Genomic DNA, 26,711 nt, shown 5'->3' on the forward strand with positions numbered 1-26,711 from the left:
TGTAAGCGATTTGTAAATATTGAATGTGAGAGCGGGATAAGCATACAGCAGGTTTTCCCGTGATAAAAACTTGTGTGGCACACAAATTCGTAAACAAATGAAGCCGTTATTGGAATATTCTGGCATCGCTGTAAAACGAAAAAATTATTACGTACACATACATAATTGCGATTGTTCATTATTTTATGCGGTAGAGAAAAATTTGGTTAAAAATAAACATTTAACTTATGGTGTTTATAATAATATTAATAATATAATAAGTCGCGTGGTGTGTAATAGTTATTACGGAAAATACCGTAGTTTGCCGTTTTGTGTGTTTAAATATAAGAAAGATAAGTGCAATCAGTGCATATATGTATACTACATATAAAAATTGCGCTGGTAAATTGGTGTAATTGTACTTCAGCGAGTTAGAAGCGCGTCCATCTCGCTCTAGCTTAGGTTTCTGAAAATAAAATTTATCGCGTTATGTTTTGATCGCTCGAATCGTTTAGAATATAATACCTGTAATGTTGTAATTTTCAGACAGGAGCAATTAACAAAAAGTTCTATGAAAAATTAAACGCATTTTATTGTATTGGAAATCAGTTAAATTGTTCTGCATGTAAAAAGCAATTCGAAATGTATCAACACATTCAATTACGAAGATCGTCAAATTGGTCTTCTAAAGCCACTTCCCAAAAAGCGGACGGATTAAATACGTTTAAAGAAAAGGAAGTTATTGAAATCTACGATGACGATGATGTGCTGGTTTTAAAGGAGTTGTCTAATAAAATGGATGAACTTGAAGAAGTAATTTTAGTTGAAGATGATGATGCTTTAAGTTTACCACAATTAAGTAATGAGTGTTGGAACGATTTCGTGGATGAATTAACAAAAAAATACGAATATGACGCGCTTCAATCAACTTCCGTACCTCAGACCACTAAAGCAAAGAGAAAATTCCATATTTCTGCTCGTAATCTATCACGAGCACAACGAGGTTATGCCGCAACTAGAGATGAAGATGAAAGTGTGATCAATATCAGTAGCGACGAAGATGAACAATCTAGTACAGTTCTACCTACAGGTAAAGCTAAATTGCATTCTTTAACATACCTTCTATATATATTTAATTAAATTTGTTATTTACAGAGCATACACATTCTTCGAGTAAGGATTTCTCTCCAACGATACAAGTACCAGCGGCTACTAATAGCTGCACATCTCCATCGCAGTGCGAGTTATTAACATCAGTGGTGAATGAAGGTATTAAGAGTTTAGAAGAAGAAAATAAATTGGACAGTGGTCAGTTAATTGAGCATAGCGCAACAGCAGCAACCGAAAGAGTAAATAATGAAACAACTCAACAAAGTACTGAGCCAATTTCAAATTTAACGCTGCTTGTGGCGGACGCGCAAAGCCCCATACAGCACAATGTCATGACTGAATCAAATAGCAGTACTGCCTGCACAGATAATATAACATTATCAGAGTCTTTGCGGAGCAAGTCCCCTAGTCTGAGCAAACATAAAGGGTTGTCTGGTAATTATTCAGTTTCAACTCGACGATTCTATTATTTTTCGACTAATGTGTATGTGTTTTAATTTTTTTTAAGGAATTAACAAAAAGTACCATGACATTAAACGTAGAACATATAAATTGACATTTCATCAAATTTTACAAATATTCAACATTGAAGAGGCGGCCCTATCAGCTATAGGTGCAGTACCTGGTGAACCCATAGAGTTGGACTTTCCAGATCTTGATATGAGAGAGTTTGTGAAAATAGTCAAAAATTACCAAGAGACAGAGTCCGTAGATGATGTGAGACACTTATGGACGCAGATTAAAAGTTGGTTAAGCGCCATGAAACCAGCATATGGTACCACTACAAACTACGTAAGTTCAATATCACAAATTGTTAGAAATATAAAAATCTATGTTTTGATTGTTTTTCCTTTTAGACGAAATATCACAAAAAGCTAAATTGGTACTTATCTGAGTTAATGGCGCAATATATCAAATTCGAAATAGAGCACAGCATACAAAATGAAAACTACTATAAATTGAAAATGGAGGCGTTGATGCATACCGTATCCTCCTTGCTGAATGATGATGTTAATTTGAAAATTTTAACTTTGCTGCGTACAAATTTCCCCGAAAGGCCCAGCAACTTTCTGGATGATCTCTTCAAGTAATTTACAGTAGTAGAAATTTTTACATTTCTGTTTGCTAAACTAAATACATTCCAGGAAATTCTTAACCCACCCGAAAGTGCGTTTGGAAAACAATGATTACGGTATTTATCGGCTGAAAGTTTTAGCTTTTCAAAAATGGATGCACTATTCAAATAGAAAAAAAGAAGATATAGTGAATATTGCGATTAAGGAGGGTTCTGCTTATCTGCCAAGACTGGTGCCAAAAAATACAGAGGATGCATTCTATAGAGTTGATTACAATGTTCAGCTAATTGATGATTACGATAAGCAAGGCACAAGGTGAGTATTATTTGTTAATGTAACAATAGAGTTCAACAAATTAATATTTAAATTTTAGAAAACTATTGGCGGAGAACGTTAGCATTGATGTGCTAAAAAATACAATCAATAACTATCTGCTGGTGTACGAAAGGCAACTATTTGATGATTTCGTTTATAGATTATCGCGTCGTCAATGTTTGGAGCACGTAAGTAGTCCGAAATAAGTTCGATTTAATTGCAAGTTAGAGCAGCAGCATCTTCGTGATGAGCAAAAATTGCAAAAATAATATTGTGTTGAGCAATAACTTACGTTCTATTCCAGTTGCTAACTCGATACCAGTTATCATACACGAATTAATTAAGCATAAAGTATTTCAAAAATCTTACGTTTTTTCCTTAGTTGAACGTCGTTTCGTATTGAAACAATGTAAAAATTGTTAACTATTTTTTTTTTTTTACATATTTTGCTTTACCTCAAATGTCTAAGTAGCCATTTAGATATTCATGAAAAGTTTTTGTTGTACAAAAGTAAATATTATTTTTATGGAAACGGTTATCATATTCAATGATATATGGTTACTAAAGCTTTAAATTTACGTGTGAAAAAATATTTTTTATTATCCAACGTAAATTGAATTGAAAAATTAGTTCGACGTTTTGAAATCGTCGACGTCGTGAGCCGCCAACAGCCGAAGTTCTCTATAGCATATGTTTAAAAATAAAGAATTTGGTTTAAAAAAAAATGAAATTAAATTTTTATAATTTTAATTTTAAAATAATATAGTTTTATATACATATTTATAATAATTAAATTATAAATCTTTAATTATTTTTTTTTTACTTCATCGAAAGTTTTACTCGTCCGTTTACATCTTAACACCTGACTCATAAAATATCTAGAGTTTATTATCTTCAATAACTTGTGTAATCTCAAAAATAGTCAGGTTGTTTTGAAATATGTTCGCTATAGAGAAATTCGGCTGCATCTACAATCAACACTGAAGATTCTACTCTAAATTGTCTACAATCAACACTGAAGTCCGGAAGTCCTACTTTTAAGTTGTTTACAATCGACCAACAACAAGCAACATTTAATGTCTACAATCAACAATTTAAAAAAATCTGCAACTAACAATGCAAAAAATTCTACAATCAACAATCCAAAAAACTCTACAATCAACAATCCAAAAAACTCTGCAATCAACATTCAAAAAAAATCTACAATCAACAATCTAAAAAAATCTACAATCAACAATCCACCAAGGAATATCAGCAATCAACATGCAATCCTAAAAGGTCTACAATCAACATTTTTTTTATAATCAGCTATCAACATTTAAATATATACAATCTGCATTCAATATTAAAATATCTACAATCAACATAAAAATATCTACAATCAACATAAAAATATCTACAATCAACATTAAAATATCAACAATCAACAATTCTATTGAAAATTCTACATTCAAAATTTTAAAAACTACAATTAACCTTTAACGATCAGCAATGAAGTTCCCACGATCACACGGTCTACGTAACCGGAATGGATTCTGATTTTGTATCCGACCAAAGATTATTATTAAGGAAATGTTTTCTACCACTACAACTGTAACAACAACATCGAACGCAGCCAACATAAATTCTTTAGGGCAAGCTGCTAAACTTATAGCGCCACTTTTAAGAACAGAAATCCAGCAAAATCAACATTTGCAAACACCCATTTGCCATTACTTTTGGTCTGCAATCAACAATCGTTAAGAAAGCAAAACGAAACGACATAAAAAGAAAGCCAAAAATATGTTCGAAATCTAGTTTCCAAGCAAAGTACAAAATTACGATTTTTTTAATACGCTTTTATTAAACTTAAGTAATTTAGAAAATATTTTCACAATATTTTCCTGAAATATAATATTTTTCATTTCTAAATTCCACCATTCAACGAATATGAACGAACTATGAACTGAAAGCTGAGGAAGTAAAAACAAAACAATATTTATTTATAAGAATTGTAAACATATTTAATATCCCTTTTATTTAGAGACAAACGCCGGGCGTACCTCATCGCGTCTCCAGGGAGGAAGCTATGTATGCGCAGGTACAGCCCGAAGGCGATTACATTGAGGACATATGCGCGCCAATGTAATCCTCGACGAATGCATCAAAGACACAACCACAAGAACAACATTCGAGCAACGTATTTACCATTTACCGGATGTGATTTGCAGAAAAATAGGTTAAGAAGGCAATGTAGGTCTTTAGTGGCTAGGTCCCAATGTGATATTAGTTTAAGTTGTAAAACCTTAATTACTAAAGATATTTTTCGCTCGATTCAACCGATGATGAAGCTGATAAAGATTAAAGAGAAAGTTTAAACATCGAAAAGTTAAATATGATCACTAAAAAATGAAACCAAATTATATAAGCGCGAATAGCACGAAAAACAAGATCAACGTTACAAACGCAACCGAAAGACAACCGTCAAACCCACACTAGGAAAATTCCACCTAAATAAGTCGACACAATTGTATTGGACTCCGGACTCGGAAAATGAAACCAGTACGGCACCTGTGGATACTGAAGAAGCGAGAAACAGCGAAATGGAGAGACTCAAACGAAGCGCTAGCAACCACACTAGGAAAATTCCACCTAAATAAGTCGACACAATTGTATTGGACCCTGGACTCGGAAAATGAAACCAGTACGGCACCTGTGGATACTGAAGAAGCGAGAAACAGCGAAATGGAGAGACTCAAACGAAGCGCTAGCAGCGGTCTCGTGCAGTGCAATGCAAGTGCTTACCAAAATGCGCTCGAAGTCGGCACAGTGGCGATTTTGGAGCGTCGCGAACTAGATCAGCCGGTTGTTATGCTGATGATATCTACAACGGTATCATTATACCGATGGTTGGTGGCTATTAAAAAGTGGTAGAAGAGGCCACCTCATCTACAGCAGTCTTTCACCGCATACAGTCGCTTCAGAAAGGAATTGCAGCAAAAGCTTTGACAATTGTCGAGCCAATGCCAGACGTGCTGGCTGGACTCGTAGGATTTAATGATGGAAGTGTGTCAGCCAGTTTCTGAACCCATGAAAAGGTCGGACATCGTTGGACACTTATTGATGGAGGCGCGTGAGCCATTTTTTGAACTCACGAAAAGGTCGGACATCGATAGGGACTTATTTATGAATGTGTGTGAGCCAGTTCCTGAACTCACGAATAGTTCGGATGTGGACTATAACAAAGACGAAGAAGAAGCAATCAGAACGGTCGTGGAAACTAAATCAGCTAAAATTGAAGAAGACCTTTCATCCAATCAGTTCTCGGATGAAGTTTTATGTGAAAAATTCGGCGAAGCTACTGCATTGGAAGAGCAAACGTTGCACGACAGTCGGTCTACGTAACCGGAACGGACCCGGATTTTAATCCGGTCAAGGACTATGAACTCGGCAGAATATTGCCGCTACAACAACAACAGCAAACGTTGTAAAAAGCACAAAATAATATCAATTCAGAGGAGACCGAAGAAGTTCGTGCTAAAAGCGAATCTGCAGACAATTTATCTGAAAAAAAAATTAGTTCCGATCTTGATGCTGAGAGCTCGACTAAAACCGCAAAATCAACTCAGCTAAGCTCTGAAGAGAATGAAGAAGTAATACATGGTAATAAAAATTCAATAAAGGATAATGAAGACTCACTAATATGATATATTGAATTTTGAAGAGAGAGAGAGAGACAACATTGGGTAAAAAATAGTAAAGAAATCGTACCGACCCAAGAATGTAATATTTTGAAAGATGTCTGTTTTTATAAGGTTAAGACATTAAAGGTCTGTTAAGAAAACACGCAAACAAACTTATTTGAAGGTAGCAATGAACCTAAGGATGGTCAATTACAAGTCTATGTCGGATTATCTGTCAATTATGGATTCTCGGGACAAAGATATTGCTGCTACCAATAATGGAAAGGCCGAATTCTGACTTAAATGAAGAAGAAAGGGACAAAGTTGAAGATATCGAATGTAATAGCAGAATACCTCACAAAGGATATGGAAAGTTTACTGAAACCAGTTGAAGATATGGATGACGGTAATAAATTATTATTGCAAGAAAAGGAGATAACGGCTGAAATTAATATGGATCAAGAGAAAGGTGAGACACTCGCTACAAGTATAGATAAGGGTAACTTAGAAGTTGGAAATATGGATACTTAAGAATAATATATTTTACTAATAAAATTTTTGAAAGCGAGGAATCGGGATAATCTAACACGCCCCTTCAAAAATTACGTTGATCAAAAACAAACACTAATATAAATAACAATACTTATATAACGTGCGTCGTGCATACTGGTAAATTACATTAAAAAGTCCATAATTTTTTGAAAAGGTTAAAAAAAAACCCAATAATATTATTACGACTTAAATTTTAAAACATTCATTTCGCTTACTCGGTTTTATATTGTATCAATATATTCTGTACAAGACTCAAATTTGACATCTAAAATTTTTGAATCGGTCTTCAGACAATGGTTTCGTCAGAATATCGGCCAACTGTTTATCTGTATGAATATCTTCTTCTTCTTTATTGCCGGAGACATCGCTTACTCTGTTATAGCCATTCAGCAGGTTGGAGAAGTGTTCCCTCCATAATTTCAGTATGGTCTAGGCATCAGTTACTACAAGATGCGTTCCAAAGTAAACAGGACTTAAAAAAACGGAACAAATGGTTTTTTCGGCAAAATCAATTTATTTTATTCAAAAAGTCTTCTGCTTCAATACACTCGTTGGCCGGTATGGCCGCCAGTATGCCGGTGCAAGCCCTTGGAATGGCCTCTACGTCTGCATAACGCTTTCCTTTCATGGGCAAATGCATTTTTCCGAAAAGGAAGAAGTCGCACGGTGAAATATCAGGTGAATACAGAGAGTGGTTAATGGTTAAAATTTGATTTTTGCTCAAATTCGTTCTTCGAATGTTGGATTCTGAGCAATTTTTGGTCGTCAGTCAATTTGTACGGAACAAACCGTTCACACACCTTTCGTAAGCCCAATGTTCGGTCAAAATGCGATAAATCGATGTTTTGGAGATGTTCAATTCCATTTCCATGAATTTCAATTATGATTTCGGCTGATTTTTGATGAATTCACACACAGTTTCGATGGAATTTCCGGTGATCACGGATTTTGATTGGCCCACATGTTGATCGTCATTTATGTCCTCACGACCACTTTGAAAACGTTGAAACCACTAGTGCACTCTGCTACAGGATAGGCAATCATCGCCATAAACTTGTTTCATTAATTGAAACGTTTCGGTAAAAGTTTTACCAATTTTAAAACAAAATTCAATGTTGGCTCTTTGTTCGAAACTCATTTTAGCAGCGATAACACAAACACACTGACACTTAAAACGCAATAACTTCACTTCCAATCAATGAAATGTCATGAAATTCTTACTGGACAATCGATATTAATAGCAGATTCTAACGCACCAGTCGACATATAGATGGAACCACCTAGATTCAAAAAGTCCTGTTTACTTTGAAACGCACCTTGTAGATCACCTCTGGGGGTTCTACAAGAGTATGCTCCTTGAAAGCCGCATCTTTTCGTAGAAATATCGACCATTACCGCTGTCGGCCAGCTTTCTTTCCACTGCGACACGTCCCTCCTTATCGTACCGGCTGTCCTTTTACGTTTTCCTAAAACCAATGGTTTCGTTTGCAGCGGTAAGTAAGGAGCTTGAGTTGCTGACGAGTGCCCTTAGAGAGCAGGAGTGCAAGTGGAGTAGAGAGTAAAATTCGTCGTGGGCTGCCCACAGGGTGGAGTTCTATCTCCCTACTACGAAGCCTAATAGTAGACGAGCACCTTGAGTTGCTTATCAACAATGGGATTCGGTGCAGGGGACGCAGACGACATTGTCATAATGGTACGAGGTTAATTTGAGAGCACTCTCTGCGATAAAGGCGCTTAAGTCTAGCAAAGCGATGGTGAAATACAGTACGGTTAGTTATCAACCCGTCAAAAACAACCGTCGTCCCTTTTACAAAGCGAAGATCTTTTCCGGTCTTGAAGCACTTGGTGGCAGAGAGTTGGAGGTATCCAAAGAGGTCGAATTTCTAGGCCTCACATTAGACTTAACCTTACGATGGAATAGGTACATGGAAATAAAACTGTTCAGAGCCAGCAAGGCACTCTTGATATGCAGACGCATAGCCGGCAGATCCTGGTGGCTGTATACCATAATCATATGGCCTCTTGTCACTTATGGAGCGGTTGCGTTTCAGGGGCAATGTGCACTTGCCCAACCGCAGCACTTGAAGTCATGCTGGAGCTCACTGCATCTAGTGATCAAACAGGTAGAGAAATATACCATGCTGCTCATGGCAGAAGAGGGTTTTGGCAAGGGAAGATAATGTCGTCTTAACAATGGAGGTCTTAGAGGGAAGACACACCACCACTGGCCCTTATTTCAAGAGACGGCGTTACGAAGAGGCTTACTCCCGGCAGTAAGGCGGAGAGCAGTGATTCCACACTCGACCAATTATTGAGGGGCAGCACTATCCAGTGGTATATTGACCATTCGAAAGGCATTGGAGCTGGCTTTGCCGACCGAATACCAAACTATCCATACCAATGGGACTCTTACTTTTCTTTCTGAGAATTTGCTTTGCTATAAGTCAGTGTGCAAAAATCTCCATCGCAGCCAGCGTGTCGGTATACTCAGCGGGGAGAGAACGGCACTGATTGCAGGCAACCGGAATCCGCCCCGCCAAGTTAATACTGGAAAGTTACAACCTAGCAAGGTTAAGAGATATGATCAACCTCCCCAAAGACAAATTCCGTCTCCTTGTCGCGCTCTTGAATAATGCATGACTTATATAGTTGGGTTTTTGTTTGTCGAGAGAGGACTTTACTTCGCAATTCCCTACTCAGTCCGAAGTAGCACCTGTCGGCAAGGGTTATTCTGCGTTGGATTTCGAGGCTGACTTTGTTGCTGTTAATACTGGTGTCAAGATAGACGAAGTTATCTACGACTTCCTAGCCTAGTATTTCGTTCACTACCAGACCTATTTTCTTCGCTTCCTTCCGCAGAACTAACGGCGCGGTTGTTGAGTCCAATTATATCGATGTCATCGGCGTACGCCAGCAGTCGTACACTCTTATAGAAGATGGTACTTTCCCTATTTAGTTCTGCAGCTCGAATTATTTTCTCCAAGTGCAGATTGAAGAGATGTTCTTCCCGATCCTGACGGAGCTTTTGGTATTGCAGTTTACACAGCCGTATTAGTTTTGCTGGGATATCAAATTCAGAGAACGCGGTATAAAGACAGCACCTTTGAAATCGATGAAGAGGTGGTGTGTGTCGATTCTCTTTTCAGGGGTGTCTTCCAAGATTTGGCGAATGTGAATGTCTGGTCAGTTTTTGATTTTCCCGGCCTAAAGCCACACCTTTAAGGCTAATCAGTTTGTTGACGGTGCGCTTTAATCTTTACCCAACACGCTCGAACCTTATATGTGATATTGAGGAGACTTATCCCACGGTAGTGGGTAGCATATTGGGGGTCTTCAACTTTTTGTGGATTGGGCAGAACACACTCAAATTACAATCTTGCTTTCGTCCGACCATATTCTACAAAACAGCTTATATGTATAAGCCAGTCATTATCAGTTCTTCGCCGCCGTTTTTGAATAGCTCTGCCGGCAATCCATCTCTCAATCCTCACCCCATTTGGGGATGTTTCCTCGTACCCCTGGCGCTAAAGTCGCCAAGCACGATTTTGACATCGTGGAGGGGGCAGCTGTCATAGGTGCGCTCCAAGCGCTCAAAAAAGCATCTTTGGTCACATCGTCCTTCTCTTTCGTCGCGGCGTGGACGCAAATAAGCGATACGTTGAAGAACTTCGCTTCGATGCGAATTTTGGCTAGACGTTTATCCACCGGGGTGAAAGCCAGAACTCGGCAATGTAGTCTCTCTCACACCGAATTTGCGCTCTACTCAGTCTGAGTCCTTGTCCCTTGATGTCAGCCTTTACTCTAACTAGGATATCAACCAGCTATGCAGCGGCACTTTCCCAATTAAGAGATCGGACATTCCAGGTGCATGCCCTTTGTCGTGGTCGTCATCAATAGGCGGCTGTTGATAATTTTTCATTAGGTTCGTTTTTTACCTGACGGGTCCCAAACACAGCGCATAACCTTAAGGAGGAATGACATTCTCACCAGCTCGCCTTCAAACATTTTCTAGAGTAATTGAATTTTGTAAATTTTATACGCATTGCTACACCATGGCCTATTTTTCCATAATGATGACACTTTATTATTAATTTTTTTTATTATTTTTGAAATACTTATGCTATCGTGTTTTTCGCCGCAGCAATAATATAATAATAATATTTCGCTTTAGTTTTTCCATGCTTGAAAATTAACTTTAATTGTTACAATTTTACTCCTACTGTTGGTGAAGGCGTATACTAGGGCCACAACCTATTGAAAAATACATCTTTAGTATTTAACTAAAATTTCAAAACAATAACAACCTTATAATTTGATTTTTAATTTCTTTAATATTGTGCTCTTGCAACACGAAGCCACGCTCGAATGATGCAATTGAATAGAACAAAATGTAAGAATAAATGTAGTTAAGAATATTAAAACGTAGTTTTGTATAATATTATTTTCGAAAGCGAGGAAGAAAGATATTCCAACAAACAAGGAAAAAGGAAAGACGCACAAAAAATACCCAAACTACTCAAGTACCTACAGCAGCCGCTGCAGAGAATCCTGCAAAACCATTCTCATCAACTGCTGTTAAAAATGTCGAGGAGCAGAAGCAACCTGTATTAGGCATGCTTACAATACCTCCACCAGTCACAGCAGAGAAACCTCTAATAACATCCTCAACAACTACTGTTAAAAATGCCGAGGAGCAGAGGCAACCCGTATTAGGCAAGCCTAAAGTGAAACCTACAATAACATCCTCATCAACTACTGTTAAAAATCCCGAGGAGCAGAAGCAAACCGTATTAAGCATGCCTACAATACCTCCACCAGTCACAGCAGAGAAACCTGCAATAACATCTTCATCAACATCTGTTAAAAATGCCGAGGAGCAGAAGCAACCTGTATTAAGCATGCCTAAAGTGAAACCTACAATAACATCCTCATCAACCTCTGTTAAAAATGCCGAGGAGCAGAAGCAAACCGTATTAAGCATGCCTACAATATCTCCAGCAGTCACTGCAGAGAAACCTGCAATAACATCTTCATCAACATCTGTTAAAAATGCCGAGGAGCAGAAGCAACCCGTATTGAACATGCCTAAGGTAAAACCTGCAATAACATCCTCATCAACTTCTGTGAAAAATTCCGAGAAGCAGAAGCAACCCGAATTAAGCATGCCTACAATACCTCCAGCGGTCTCTGCAGAGAAGCCTACAACAACATCCTCATCAACTGCTGTTAAAAATGCCGAGAAGCCGAAGCAACCTGTATTAAGCATGCCGGATCTCGATTGGGTTTTTGAGCCGACTATGTCCGATGAACAAATTACTGCTGCGTCGTCTAATAACGTAGAACCCGAAGCAATTGTCGACTCTACGACAACGGAAATATTAACAAATCAGAATGAAAACATATCAAAAACCGTCGATGACGTCAGTCCGGAAACTAAACCGCTTACCGCAGCTACTGTGGACGCAGCTGCTTTAGAAAAAGTTACGCCACAGAAGTTAACCTCTGTTACACAACCACCGAAACGCGCCTCATCACCCAATGAAACAACCGAAGTGAATACCATACTCACACCCATAATTGTACAACCGATAATACGCATACAAAGCCAAACCAACCGTTTAGAGCGCATAGACCCCGCGCCAGGTACTTCACAGCAAGCTTTCCCATTTACAATACCAGAAAGTCTGCCGAATTTAATTGATACGCTGGATATTAGTAAAATTGAAGTAAATGATATCAGTCGTCCAGAACGTAATTCCACGCCCACACTCGATGAACTTTTCAAAGATGAATACGAATTAAATTCATCGAATAATTTGCTCTTAGTTCAGGACACAACTGCGCCGCTTCGAGAATCACCGGTCAAACGTTTGTGTTTGGAAAATGTTAACAAAACAAGAACAACAAATGAAAATTTCGACATGTTGAAGAGCGAAGAAAAGCAGCAAAAGAAAGAGCAGTGCAAGCAAAATGTTTCAAAAACAACCGATTCGACTAGTTCTAAAACCGTTGATTCGGTACCGAAGCCAACAGAAACTGAGATAACGACAACGACGGTTTCGGACAATGCACTTGTACACACGACATCAGAGAACTACAAACAAAGCGCAGGCAGTCAGAATGAAAAGAAAGTTGTAGAAAGTGCTATAAGTAAACAACAACAACAGAAACCTTTGGAAGTTCAACCAACTAAGCAAAAGATCATCACGACGCCAAAGGATTTGGCTAACTCTACAACCGTTGATTCGGTACCGAAGTCAACAAAAACTGAAATAACGACAACGACGGCTTCGGACAATGCACATGTACACACGACATCAGAGAATTACACACAAAGCGCAGACAGTCAGAATGAAAAGAAAGCTGAAGAAAGTCCTACAAATAAACAACAACAGAAATCTTTGGAAGTACAACCAACTAAGCAAAAGGATGACAAATTTTCTAGCAATGAGGAACCGATTCTAATCTGTAAAGAGACATTAATTGCGCTGAAGAAACTCGAAAGTGCCGCCAGATATTGGGCACCGATTACAATGTTTGAAGAGTTTCAACCACTTTCACCACTTGGAATGATGGAAGACTTTCAATCACTTTCGCCGGGAAGCACGCCTGAAAGGTGTGCTGAAACATATACAGATACAAAATCATCAGCTGAAAAACTGAGAGTATCACCAAGACAACTCTTAGAAGATTGCAAGGTAGAGAAGAGTGTACCAAAAAAAATAGAAAAGTCAAAAATTTTGCTCTCCCAATCGAATCAGTCAAATGATGTCCAGCAGTTGGGCACTAAAACTGAATTACCCAAAAGTAGATCCTCCACCACAATGTCTATGACTAAATACGACAGCATCATATGGTCACCGATTGTAATGATGGAAGACTTTCAATCACTTTCGGCGGGAAGCACGCCTGAAAGGTGTACCGAAACATGTACTGATGCAAAATCATCAGTTGAAAAACGGAAAATATCACCAAAAAAACTCATAGAAGACTGCAAGGTTGAAAAGAGTATACCAAAAACATTAGAAAAGTCAAAAGTGTTACTCTCCCAACCGAATCAGTCAAAAAGTATACCCTCTAAAAAAACTCCTACGACTAATTACGAAAGCACCGTATGGACACCGATTACAATGATGGAAGACTTTCGATCACTTTCGGCAGAAAGTACGCCTGAAAGGTGTACTGAAACATATACAGATACAAAATCACCAGCTAAAAAACGGAAAATATCAGCAAGACAACTCATAGAAGACTGCAAGGCAGAAAATAGTGTACCAGAAACATTAGAAAAGTTAAAAGATTTACTCTCCCAACCGGATCTGTCAAATGATGATCAGCAGTTGTATGCTAAAACTGAGCGACCCAAAAGTATACCCTCCCCCACAATGCCTACGCCTAAATACGAAGGAGGCCGCGTATGGTCACCGATTACAATGATGGAGGACTTTCATTCACTTTCGGCGGATAGCACGTCTGACAGCGGTGCTGAAGATACAAAACCATCAGCTAAAAAACGGAAAATATCAGCAAGACAACTCATAGAAGACTGCAAGGCGGAAAATAGTGTACCAAAAACATTAGAAGAGACAAAAGATATACTCTCCCAACCGAATCAATCAAATGATGGCCAGAAGTTGGGCACAAAAACTGAACTACCCAAAAGTATACCCTCCCCCACAACGCCTACGACTAAATGCGAAAGCAGTCCCATGCCAGATACACCAAGTAGCGATGAGCATAGCACCTGCGCTCGTACCAGCATAGTGCAATGTAAAAACCGCAAAGGCAGTATTACAAGCCCAGCCTTAGCACATGAATCGCCGCCAAGTGCGAAAAGCAATGCCACGGTGGACCTCAACAAAACAAATGAAAATACAAAAGCAATCAGCCAGACAGAGAGAACGGAAGGAGAAGGCGTACGCCACACACCGTCCGTCAAATCAAACCTCAGCAACAACTTAAAGGATCTTCCGAGAGCAGAAGCAATAAGCAAAAGTGAAACTAAAAACGATTCTGTAAGCCAAACACCCACCAAATCACCACGCTCTCGAGTACCACCAAAACCAATGTTAGCTGTAGCACCAACGTTACTTCCTCAAAATGCGCACCGTTTTCATCCATATCATAACCCTCAAACAGCGCCAAATGTGGGAAGCACTCATAAAAGTAAAGTGACGCCTGAACGACAACGTCGTGACAGTCTGCTATCAACGCCCGAAAATAACTCAAACAGAAAGAGGGAATCTGTTAAATCGGCTGATAAGACTACGCCGCAACGCAATGCAACAACACGATCATCATTAATGCAATCACGACTCTCCTCACCAAGGTATCAGTCTTCCTTCGGTACGCCACCAATAATTACCGACCCAGCATCGGCTAAACTAACAGCCGAAGAAGAGGCGGATATAGCGCGTAAACTGACGGAATACCGCACCAATTTACCGCCAGCGAAAACTTATGGCGCACATAAAGAAAATCAACGCTTAGTCAATTTGTATGGAGAAATATTGCGCCTCGAGTATGCAGAGCGTGCAATTCGTCGCAAAGCCAAACAATTACGTAACACTCAACGTCTGAAACGCAAACTCCAAACCGAGTCGAATCAGGCGCGTTGCAAGAAATCCTTAGAGCATAGAGAAAAACCAGATGCCACGAATAGTAGTAATGGTAATAAGATAAGTGATGGCGATGGTCATCGCCAGCATAGATCTAAACAGCAATCACAATATGTAAATAAATTTGGTGAAATCGAAAAATTAGTCGAAAAAGAAAAGGTCACGGAAGATACGGAAGCGAAATGTTCAGTTCCGTTAACGGCATCAACGGCTTGGGAGCCCAAAATGCCAACCGGCCATGAATTAATTGAACTCCTCAGTAAAACAAAGAAATCGTAGACCAAATAAGAATGGTTATCAAATGCATAAGTTGTTGTTGTTGTCGCAGGTAAATGCTTCGATGGGTGAACTAAGAAATTGTACAGAAAGAATTAGCGTAAAGCACGAAATGTACAAAATATTTATATAAAAGTTATCAGAACTCAGCTACAAAAATATGTTCTACATAAGTAGCCACAGAGAAAGACATTTTCAGGGTTTTGTAACCGTTAGTACTATTATATTCATGCCCTGATATACCCTAGGATTCCATGAAGTCCGTGACATCCAAAAGAAAACGACGGAAATCCTATAAAGTATATATACATATATACATATAAATATATAAATGATCAGTTTGATGAGCTGCGTTAATTTAACAATGTCCGTCTGTCTCTCCGTATATAAGCGAATTAGTCCCTCAGTTTTTGATATATCCAACTGAAATTGTGCACATATCCTTTTCTCCCCAAGCAGCTACTCGTTTATCACAGTCAATTATATTGAAGCACTATTGGTGGCCATACAAAATTATCGACCAACAACAAGTCCTTGTGTGAACAACTTTTCATTTGTCAAGATATCTTTACGAAATTTTACTTGGACAACATTACAATCTCCGGATAAACATAATTATTGTTCAAATCGGGTTACTACCGTATATATATATATATTAATATGTATATACATATTTACATAGGTGTCATAGAAAATGACCGTTTAAAAAGAAATTCTTGTATCAAGTTTTTTATATTGTAAAGGGTACTGCAGCTTTGGTTCAACCGAAGTTAACCTTTTTTATCCTTATTAGCTTCTTTGACTTAGATTTGAAGTTATTTATAGATGTTAGAATAGTTTTTGTAGCAACACCGATTAAAATGTAGAATTGCTTGTCTCTTTTTATAAGCAACTATCTTATTTTTCTGTAAATAAATTAAAAGACAGCCAACTATTGTAAGGATAACTCGTAAACCCAAACTCTTTTCGCTAATATATACCACTGCTAATCTTTTTCTCCCATCTTAAAAGTGACAGTTCATTGCTTTCAATATGTGGCTTACAAATTGGTATGCCACATAATGTATTCCATTAGCAATATGGAGTATCCACAGGCAATACGTACAGCCATACAGTTAGTATAAAATAAATTTTTGCCTGTCGAGATGCCCCGTAATGACAAGAATTCTCCAGTTAGGTGCAGAGTAATATCTCTTTAGTTGCACTTTCAAAACAGTCGGGTCCATGTAACCGAAATAGACCCGAATTTTTATTCGACTAAGAACTCTCAACTCTCAACATTCTTCAAAATTATTCCACCGTTACGACAACAAGAAATTCCGAATAAATCAACATATGATGGCACATGGCGAATATTATGCTCTTGGCATAACTGTGCTCTCTACACCATATGTTTTATTTGAAAAAAAAAATAGATATAAAAATTGTCTCGAAAAGTTCTGTTTAGTTGTTATAGTATTTTGCTCGTGTTTTACCAACAGTTACATTACTTTATGACATTTTACTGCCATTATTTTTATAATAGCGAGTTTTTAACGTGTTTCCATATAAATTCTCTACGGGAGCAGAACACTCATTATGATCGGTTGAACGCGCAAAATATTGATTTCTTACTCGTAAATATTACGAACGCTTTATTATTGTAAAATACCATTTAAACTACGCTTTGGCATTAAGCCAACATTGTAATTATCTACATACATACGTAAGAGTAACTAAAATATTAAAAATTAGTTTATATAGCTTAAGCTTATCAAGTTAATTTATATACTATGTAGCTTAAGAACAAAATTAATATTTTATCACCGAGCAAATAATATCTAATATTTTTTTAATTATTGCATAAATTTTTTATCGTTTTTTAGATTTGAAATTGTTTTTTTTTTAATATCTTTTATTATTTTTATATTTTCTTAAATTGTTTTATATGTATTTAACATTTTTTTTGAACTTTATTTAATTTTTTAAAATTTATTTTGGGTTTTTTTTTAATTTTAAAAACTATATAAAAGAAATTTAAGAAAATATAAAAGATCGGAAATATACAAAAAAAATATTTAATTAATAAATTTAATTTAATATTTATAATTTTCAATTATTAGAATAATTAATTTGAAATTGCTTTCTTTTTTTAATATTTTTAAATTGTTTTATATTTTATATATTTTTTTAAATAATTTTAATATTTTGTTGAACTTTCTTTTATTTTTTTTTTTTTATTATTATTTTTTTAATTAAACTAATAAATTTTATACTTTTAATAATCTAATTATTTTTTTAAGAATTAAAATTGTTTTTAAATCTCTTTTAATATATGTATTTTAACTTTTCTTAAAGTTTTTATTTAATATTAAATTTTTTTTGAACTTTCTTTTATTTTTCTAAATTTTAGTTTGGTTTTTTAAATATTTTTTTTGTTTTTATTATGTTTTTTTTAACTTTTTTATTATTTTTATTTTTTATTTTTTATTTATTTATTTTTTTATTATTATACTCTTGCAACCAGTTGCTATAGAGTATTATTTTTTATTTATTTTTCATTGTTTTTTGTTTCTTTTATATTTTGGTGAATTTTATTTTGTATATGTATGTATATGTACATATGTACATACGTATGTACATATGTATGTATATGTTTATTCGAGTTTTTGAAATATTTTATTTTTATTTTTAAAAATTTTTCTTTGTTTTTTTAATTTTTTATTATTGTTTTAATTTCTTTTATTAGTTTTTCTTTTTTTTTTATTTTATATTTTCTATTTTTTTATTTTTTTTATTTTAATTATTTTTTTACTATTATTTTTATTATTTTTGTTATTTTTATTTTTTATTTTATTTTTTATTTTTATTTTTATTATTTTTTATTTTTTATATTATTTTTTTTTTTTTTTTATTTATTTTTTTTTTTTTATATTATTTTTTTTTTTTATTAATTTTTTATTATTTTTATTATGTTATATTGTTTTTTATTTTTTTTTTATATATTTTACAAATTTTTTTAAATAAATGTTTCTAATCATTTCGTCACGTACAATGCTTGATGGAGATATCGTTGATATATTTAATTATTTAATTAATAGTTCATATCGTGTTCAGCTCAAGACACCTACGAGTATGTATAAGTTTAATTAAGTTTAATGCTCAATTAAAGATCCACTCGTTTTTGTTTGGATAGCTGATTTATAAGATTTTAGTCAAATTTGATTTGCTTTGCGCTTAAAAAACTTGAAAAGGCATTTACTATTAATTGCATCCAAATTAATTGTATACATATATATTTATTGTATTAAAAAAATTTATTAAATTGTAAATATAGACTTTATTAGGCATAAGTAAAAACGTGTATAAATATGAACGTCTTAGAGACTTCGATGGTTGTAAGCATTTTATTAGATAAAAATAAGATTATTAAATTAAATAATATTAAATTAAACTAAGAATAGAGTAAACGGAATTATAATTATTTCAACAATGCAATCTATAGTCATTTGTATTTCTTTTAAATGTTCAACAGAGATTTTATAATCATAAAATGTATATATTATATGTTACAACTATAAATTTTACATACATATGCAATATATTTTAATCGGAAATAAATTTGTAAATAAATAAAAAATAAAACATATATGATTTGGAATATTTATTTTTGATTTATAATCACCAAGAAGAATGTACCGTCCAATGGCACTGGCTGATCGGAGAGAAAGGCACCTCTATCCGCCATATTATCAAACATTTCCTCAACATAAAGTTTACGTTGTTCATCGGAAGTTGCGTCAACACTACGAATTTTATGACTGGTTGGCTGCGGAGTACAATAAATGGCATGTATCAATGGAAAATTGTATGCTAGATTCGATAAGTAAATGGGGATTGCACCGCAACTTAGGTCTCTTAGACCTTCTCCTAAGTTACAGCGTCTCAACTAGCTCCAGCAAATTGATAAATTCCTGCTAGGTGCTATTGAGGCGATGTGATTCCTATTTGGGAACATGGATCCAAAGGCTTTTATCCTGCGCCTACAGATTGCAGTCGTTTAGTAGGTGTTCTGGTGTTTTAGACTCGCAAGTCACAGAACCGGCAATTCGCAGAAGAAGCTAGCCCAATGTTAAATTAGTACTTCTTGAGCTTACAATGGCCAGTGAAGAAGGCGGCAAGTAGGCTGAGTTTTTCCCTTGTGAGATTGATTACATATTAAAATACGGGTTGTACCCACCCATTATCAACTTGGCATGGGCATGCCTAGGAGTTGTAGCCAATGCTTCTCCCTACCCACTGCTTTATCATTGCGGAGCAGCTCTTTTCTGCTATGGGGACCACCGCACTGAAAGGTTCCGGTTCTGTCATGTTGGTGGATGCTGCGAAGCGGGCAAGCTCATAAGATAGTTCATTCCCAGCTATACCTTTGTGAACAGGCACCTAAATAAGGTGCACTTGGTAACGTTTTGATAGACTATTCAAGCGTTCTGTACACTACTGCACCAATAGCGATTTGATTTGGTATGCAGAAATTGTTTTGAGTGCCGCTTCACTATCGCCTAGTATAGCTATACGTTCATTGCGACAGTTGCGTTGGAGGTTTAACTACACACACCGATTTATAGTATAGCAAAGGCTTGGAATATGCTCGGTAAACTACCCATAGGTATGGAGAGTTTTGTGCGCGATTCTACGACCTCTGCGCCAATTCCCTCCAACGTTTTCGAGACATCGGTATACCATTTGATTGTATTGACAGTAAGCAGTAGCTCGAGAGCGGAATTGTTCCATTTGGCCTTACTGCTGAGGGTTGCCTAGTGAAGTTAACCTTTTTGGTAATGCTATCACTAGGGAGAAGAGCCAAAGGTATTTCACCACTTAGATTCTTCATGCATTCGGAAGAGGTTACCATAACTCTGCCAAACCCTTCAGCTGTCATTTGGAGCAGATTACGTTTGGCGTCTTGACCGATTACTATGTAGGTGTAGCGGGGTGGGTTCCAACAAGATTTCAAGTGCCGCCGACGAACATGTGTGCATGGCACCCGAGACGCAGGCAAGAATATAACTGTCTTCAATTATCGAACTTTCCGAAAACAGTTTTAACTTGGACCTTTCAATTTAAAAACAAGACAAACCATTAGCTTCGGTGTGCAAAATTTCAGCATGGAATATTAAAAACTGATGGACTAGTGCGGTTTTATAGACAGACAGACATAGCTAAATCGATTCAGCTCGTCAAGCTGATCATTTACATATACATACATATGCACATACACATTCTTCTATGTTTCCTTCTGAGCGTATATTAAGTTTGAAACCATATTCATGGTATAATTACCAGCATATTACGCAACTTCTGCAGAGGAGCATTTGGATGCGGCACTTTATTGAATGGTTCTGTACTGAAAATGCTGCACTTGGAACAATTGATGAAGTAATCGATGAAGTCTAAACGTAGTTTCAAATCTTCTATCGAGCTGTTGGCTTTTTTCAATTTTTTTAACCACTCGGTAGCAATGGATTTCTCGCGGTAATTCAAATGCTGATGAGCTCGTTCGAACTGTTTCATTGCACATTCGAAATCCTTATTTAGTTCATCGACTTCGGCCATTTTTTTGTTGTTTATATAAAACGAAGATTTAATTAAATAAATTCCAGCGTTTTTAGTTTAATTATAAATATAAGCACAGATAAAATATTTGTAAAGAATTTGGCATTAAGTTCTTTTTCTTTTTACGTTTTTTGTTTTGTTTTTATTTTAACGCACTTGGGGTGTAGAAGCTATAAAATGTCGTTACTTTAATGATCGAAACAATTTGGAGTGCATACTTACATACATTTTGTGATAAATGAGCCTTTTAAATAGTACTTCGGCCTGTTATGAACGACTTGTAGAGATCATAGGGCAGCAGGTTCTACGTTGCTGGAGTTGATTCCCGATGATCTCATCTAGACGTCATTTAATATTAGCCAATTAGAACACTGTGAGTCTTCTCTAGACGTAATGTTCTCCGCAACTTGGACGGTTGAATATACTTGTATATTAATAGGTATGGAGATAATTTTAAATTGCGATTTTCTATCGTTGTTGATCAGCTTTTAATTTGACTACACTTTGAAATTCATTTCCGCCATTAAACAGGGCTTCCTACACTTCGAAATTCATTTCCGCCTATAAACAGAGTTTCCAGAATTATAAAACTAAATATTTCGCAAAATCAACCGTTCCTGTATGAAAATATTTGGTTTCTAACTGTACGCTGTGAAACAATAATCGATTTTCTTCAAACTTGATTCGATAACAATAGTGGATTTCTTTTCGCGACTCTTGGTAACCCTAATCATAAATAACTATAGTATTTCTTGAAATTGTTTACATTTTTTGAGGTATTTGAAAAGATCGTAGTTGCTTAATTTCTTATTACAAAAGAATAAAGTTCAAATAAATTCAAGATCATGGTAACTTTAAAACAAATACTGGTCTTTCTACTATCAATAGGCGTTGTTGTGTATACTTTTTATGTGGTGGGAACATTTATGTTATTCATGTCGCGTCCGCGAAATGTACCCAAAATATATGTTTGGGTGTTTAATTTGTTGGACAATAAGTCCCGTTTGGAGACAAGTTTTGGTCCAATTGTGTATGATACTCTATACATTATTGGATTTATATTACAACATAGCTGTATGAAATCCGCACTTGTGAAAGGCCTAATGGAAAAGTTGGGATTGGCAGCAGCAGAACGTTCAATATATTGCCTTACGTCATCGTTAAGTTTACATGTATACAAATGCTAATGTGCTAAGTTTTGTTGTTGGTTGCTAAGATGAATTTGTTTATAATTTTGTAATACAGTATCTCATACGAAATTGGCTACCAGCACAATCTATAGTGCTTTGGCAGGTGGATGTGGCTTCTAGTAATGTTTTATGGTGGACGTTTGCACTCATGCATGCATTTGCTTGGATGATAATCTATGGAGGTAGTCTGATTATGGATTTGCCCGAAATATTGGGAGTGAAACAGGTAATAATGCTATTCTATATTTATCAATTTTTACTATGTTTACTCAAATTTATGTTTTGCTACGTGTTTTCCAAATAGGCTTATTATGATATGAAGGATTACGCCCAGCCAATTGCTTACAAATCGTTTAGGTTGCGCCATCTCTACACTCACGTACGACATCCATCTTTTGTCGGTTTAAGTGCGATCTTTTGGATTACAAATCTTATGACGATTGATCGATTTTTGCTTGCTTCATTAATGACATCATATATGTATCTTGCTTGGTCAACAGATCGCAGCGATGTAGCTTACCAACGTAACCAATTACAACGTAAAGTGCAGGAACTTAGAAATCAGTAATTAGTTATAAAAAGTTCAAAGCTTTTCTGAATACAGAATCTTAATATAAAATCAAAGATTTATATACATCATTTCATTAACAGTAATTTATGTCTTAAAGTTTTCTAAAAATTAATAAATATTTTTATACTAATACAAAATGAGTTCAATTGTCATCATTAGCTAAATTTAATGACAGAAGGATCAAATGGTTGACCTTTGAATGGTGAGCCTTCTGCATCCCATGCCATTCGTAATCGTTCCATAGTATTTTTTTCGCTATCATTTATCTCTTGCCCATTATTTACAATGTCTTGCTCCATTTGTTGCACACGAAGTTTTTGTATAGCCGCCTGAGAATCTTCTGGCAGGTCATCAATGTATCGCTCACAATCTATTTTTTTCGTATCAATGGGATCTTCTGTAGTGAAAAATCTTTCCCACCACATTTCTTTACCTTTATCTGTAATCGTGGATTTATCAAAAAATTAAATATTAATTGCTTAAAAAGTCCATAAACAATTACCCATGCTTATTGTCAGCTTTCCTTCCGTAATTGTCCACACTGCGTCGTTGTGTTTGTATCGAGTACTAATTTGCCCATTGATGACAGTATTTTTTGGGTCTTTTCGACTGTGTACTGAAATTCTATCAGGTTTAATATCTATACAAATTGATTTGGCAGTTTGCAAATCAGTGGGCAATTTAACATGTAATTCCACTTCGGTCAATGTTTGTGACCAACAGTATTCAGGGAAGCATGCACCATTTTTGTAGTCATTGGCAGCGAAATCAACTTTTCTAGTATTATTTTTTGGTGTAATAATTTCAGCACTTTTTGTTGTTTCTATAGGTTTTGTTACCGCTTTCTGTTCCATCTCTATTTCCTCGGTCTCTATTTCAACTTCTTCTATAGCCGGAGGCGCATATAGACCATCATTTTCGTTGCTATCGGCAGATAGATTGTTCAACTTGCAATCAGGATCGTAACGTTGCATTGCTCCGAATAGAATCTGTTCGCGCACACCTTTAGCAAAGCCAACATTTTCACTCGGATGCTTTTTAACGTGATAAAAGTCGGTACTAAATGAAAATTAACTGTTAAACAAATTACTATTTTAATAGGAAAATATAAAACACAAACTTTCTTCGAAGGAATCCAAACACAGCATCTAAGAAACCTGTAATGGTTTTACGTTCTTGCAGAATTTCCCTAAAAATAGCGTCTGTTCGTAAAATCTCCATTTTAAATAATACGTTTTATTTTGTTTTCGTAGTGATGAATTATTTATATTTTATAATATTGCAAAATAACAAAAGCACGGCTCCGTTTAGATTTCGATGTAATAAAAATAATTGTTTGAAGGGTTGCCACTGCGTTAAGAAACGCCGATAACTTTAAATTGCGATTAACGAATTAAAATTTGCACCATTATGCGAGACTATAGGTCAAACAATTGTTCCCAACGTGTGAATGTTAACCTTTTAAGTTCCTTTTAACTGAAACCGACGAGTACTTAGTCTTCAACACAGCATTAGTTGGTAACGATATCAGTGGTCAATTTGAAGTATTTGTGTAGTATTGTATGAAACACAGCTGGAGCTGTATCCTATGAAACAAAGCTCGTACTTGCCAAACATTGACAGTTTCCGCCAAATAAATATCGAAGTAATAAAATTTGTTTTCATAAAAACTTTTACTTTTTTAATTTCAAAGGCCTTTAGTGTAGTGAATTTTTGTGGCAGCGCTTTGCGGAAAAAACTTTTTCATCGTATTTTTATTATTAAAGTTAACACGTTTTGGTGACCGATTTCCGGCCACATCAAGCAAATGGTTTTCAGATAACGGTCGCTCCTCTGTGGGCAGTTTTCCTAGGCTAACATGAATGAAAACTTAGTGCACTCTCAATTGAGTTGACAAGATCAGTGATAATGTAATATAAAGGAGTACCTACGTGATTTACAAAATTCAAGGCGGCATCACCGACATAGCAGCGCAGGACCAAAACCTTCCCAAAACTCGTCAATAAATACATAGAGAGTTCGAAATTGGAATTTTTCTAATATGAACTTAAGTAAGTACTTATATCTTTTTTTGTCGGGTCAGAACATTTTATCAAATTGTTCTTATTCTCTGTGAATAAAGACATGTTGACCCATTGTATTACAGCATAGTATATAATTCTCCCATTCATAACAAAAATAGATAAATATGATTTTGTGTTTATATTGAATTATAATTTGATTTATTTTTACTTTAGTTTGTACATTAAAATTACTCGTATATATAAATACATATACCATACATATGTATATGTATGTATAACTAGAATACTTTCTATATAATGAAATAATGATTACGATTGTCGAAGGCACGCTCATTGGAAATATGGTGGTTTTGAAATATCTTCGTACTACTAAAATATTACATTTTTTTGCAAGTTACCTACTTACAAATGTATATAAAAATATGCTAAATTATTTACACGCTATTTTCATAAAAAAATGGCAACAATTTTGCTTAAAATATATCCATATCTGTTAAGGGTTATAATGAAAAATAACAAGAGCAGTTAATCATATTCTAGCGATCTGTTCGAAAAGTCGCCATTTTAAATTTCAAAAACTTAATTTCGTATATTGGCTAAATACATTACTATTAGGGGATTTTATTTAACATTAAGCCAAATATTTGTATGTATTTATACGTAATTTTGTTAAATAATACTTGTCTTTGCAATAAATTATTTGTTTTATTAATTATTGTTAGAGCAGTAACTTAAAATATCACGAATTCATTTAGAATGTTTATGTAATAATATTAGTGTAGCAGTGGCACTGCTCACTGCTCACTTGGAGAATGTGGCGATGATTTCCGATAGCGATGTAGATGTGCCGATTATCAGACCGAGTATGCCGACTATGATAAGCACAAAATTGCTGGCTAGTAGCCAAACTTTAGCAACACCTTTTCTCTGATACCAATGTGTACAGATCTGAATTAATGCCGGGAAAGCCAAGCCGAGCGCCGAAAGGCAGAGCGCACCGAAGAGCGAAATAAAAAGTTCCAAATTAGGTATGGCCACTGCTAGGAAGACTGTAAAAAGAAAGTGCTTTAGTTATATGCATAATATTAATAAAATTAAATTTAAAAAAATAATTCATGTAAATGACCAGAAAAAATACAAAAAAAAAGAAATCAAAGCTGTAGGATCCTTAATTTTCAATCACACAAAGAACTCCATCGACAGGTTATAGCACCAAAATTTTATATTTCTTGAGCATTAGTTGTTGTTGTAACTGTTTTCTCAAACCTGTTTGGAAGAAAGGTAGGTTAATTGTCATCAAAGTCACAAGCTGGTAGCTGAGGAAACGAGCTTTTTCTTTTCTTTTGTTCTATGATAATTCGCACTATAACCAGTTCTAAGTTACCGGAATCAACCCGAACATTTTATCCGGCCAAGCGCTGTTATTTTGAAGATCGAATTCTTTTTGAATCGGTGAAATATATTATATAGATATTGTAGAAGATTAAAGTTCTTTCTATCCAGAGTAGATAATGGCACATGAAACATAAGTTCTGCATACAAAAAGTCCCCACATGATACTGACCACCTCTTCGCATGTCCCAATCAAACCTATTCATCTAACACCCTTCTTCTATATGGTTCGAACCTGTCGAAACAGCCCGTTTACTGGATCTACACTTAAGTGACTTCGATTACAGTTAATTAATCATTTTCTTCCACAGGCCTTAAGTATTAGTTATTGGACCTTAGGAAAAGAGGTAT

General features: G+C 35.6%; 5 protein-coding genes across 5 annotated transcripts in view; 2 read left to right on the forward strand and 3 right to left on the reverse strand.

Annotated features, from left to right (window-relative positions):
- The first annotated feature begins 247 nt into the window (after positions 1-247).
- LOC120777097 lies at positions 248-16,214 on the forward strand. Its single transcript, XM_040108231.1, is given in 17 exon segments — positions 248-1,069; positions 1,135-1,524; positions 1,598-1,881; positions 1,947-2,176; positions 2,235-2,480; positions 2,539-2,668; positions 3,111-3,136; positions 4,504-4,781; positions 4,784-4,809; positions 4,888-4,954; positions 4,996-5,331; positions 5,334-5,531; positions 5,533-5,850; positions 5,955-6,112; positions 6,188-6,289; positions 6,452-6,670; positions 11,140-16,214. Coding segments are annotated over 17 exon segments (7,908 nt in total). The 5' UTR covers positions 248-621; the 3' UTR covers positions 15,592-16,214.
- A 2,970-nt stretch (positions 16,215-19,184) lies between these two features.
- Positions 19,185-21,203, reverse strand: LOC120778442. The gene is made up of 2 exons (XM_040110231.1): positions 20,911-21,203; positions 19,185-19,396 (listed from the first exon to the last, which is right to left on the reverse strand). The coding sequence occupies exons 1-2, from the start codon at positions 21,181-21,183 to the stop codon at positions 19,232-19,234; spliced, it is 438 nt and encodes a 145-aa protein (XP_039966165.1). The 5' UTR covers positions 21,184-21,203; the 3' UTR covers positions 19,185-19,231.
- An 825-nt stretch (positions 21,204-22,028) lies between these two features.
- LOC120778321 (nurim homolog) lies at positions 22,029-23,081 on the forward strand. The gene is made up of 3 exons (XM_040110116.1): positions 22,029-22,355; positions 22,429-22,599; positions 22,678-23,081. The coding sequence occupies exons 1-3, from the start codon at positions 22,029-22,031 to the stop codon at positions 22,939-22,941; spliced, it is 762 nt and encodes a 253-aa protein (XP_039966050.1). The 3' UTR covers positions 22,942-23,081.
- LOC120778320 (nudC domain-containing protein 3) lies at positions 23,000-24,249 on the reverse strand. Its single transcript, XM_040110115.1, has 3 exons — positions 24,065-24,249; positions 23,447-24,003; positions 23,000-23,383 (listed from the first exon to the last, which is right to left on the reverse strand). The coding sequence occupies exons 1-3, from the start codon at positions 24,163-24,165 to the stop codon at positions 23,100-23,102; spliced, it is 942 nt and encodes a 313-aa protein (XP_039966049.1). The 5' UTR covers positions 24,166-24,249; the 3' UTR covers positions 23,000-23,099.
- Positions 24,250-25,409: 1,160 nt separating this feature from the next.
- The window catches only part of LOC120777602 (proton-coupled amino acid transporter-like protein CG1139), a 31,799-nt gene continuing 30,497 nt past the window's right edge, over positions 25,410-26,711 (reverse strand). The window contains exon 7 of the mRNA XM_040109040.1: positions 25,410-26,017. Coding sequence (XP_039964974.1) covers positions 25,770-26,017 — 248 coding nt within the window. The 3' untranslated portion in view covers positions 25,410-25,769. The remainder of the gene's footprint in view (positions 26,018-26,711) is intronic.

Source organism: Bactrocera tryoni, chromosome 5 (genome assembly GCF_016617805.1).
Source record: "Bactrocera tryoni isolate S06 chromosome 5, CSIRO_BtryS06_freeze2, whole genome shotgun sequence".
NCBI classification, from domain to species: Eukaryota; Metazoa; Arthropoda; class Insecta; order Diptera; family Tephritidae; genus Bactrocera; species Bactrocera tryoni.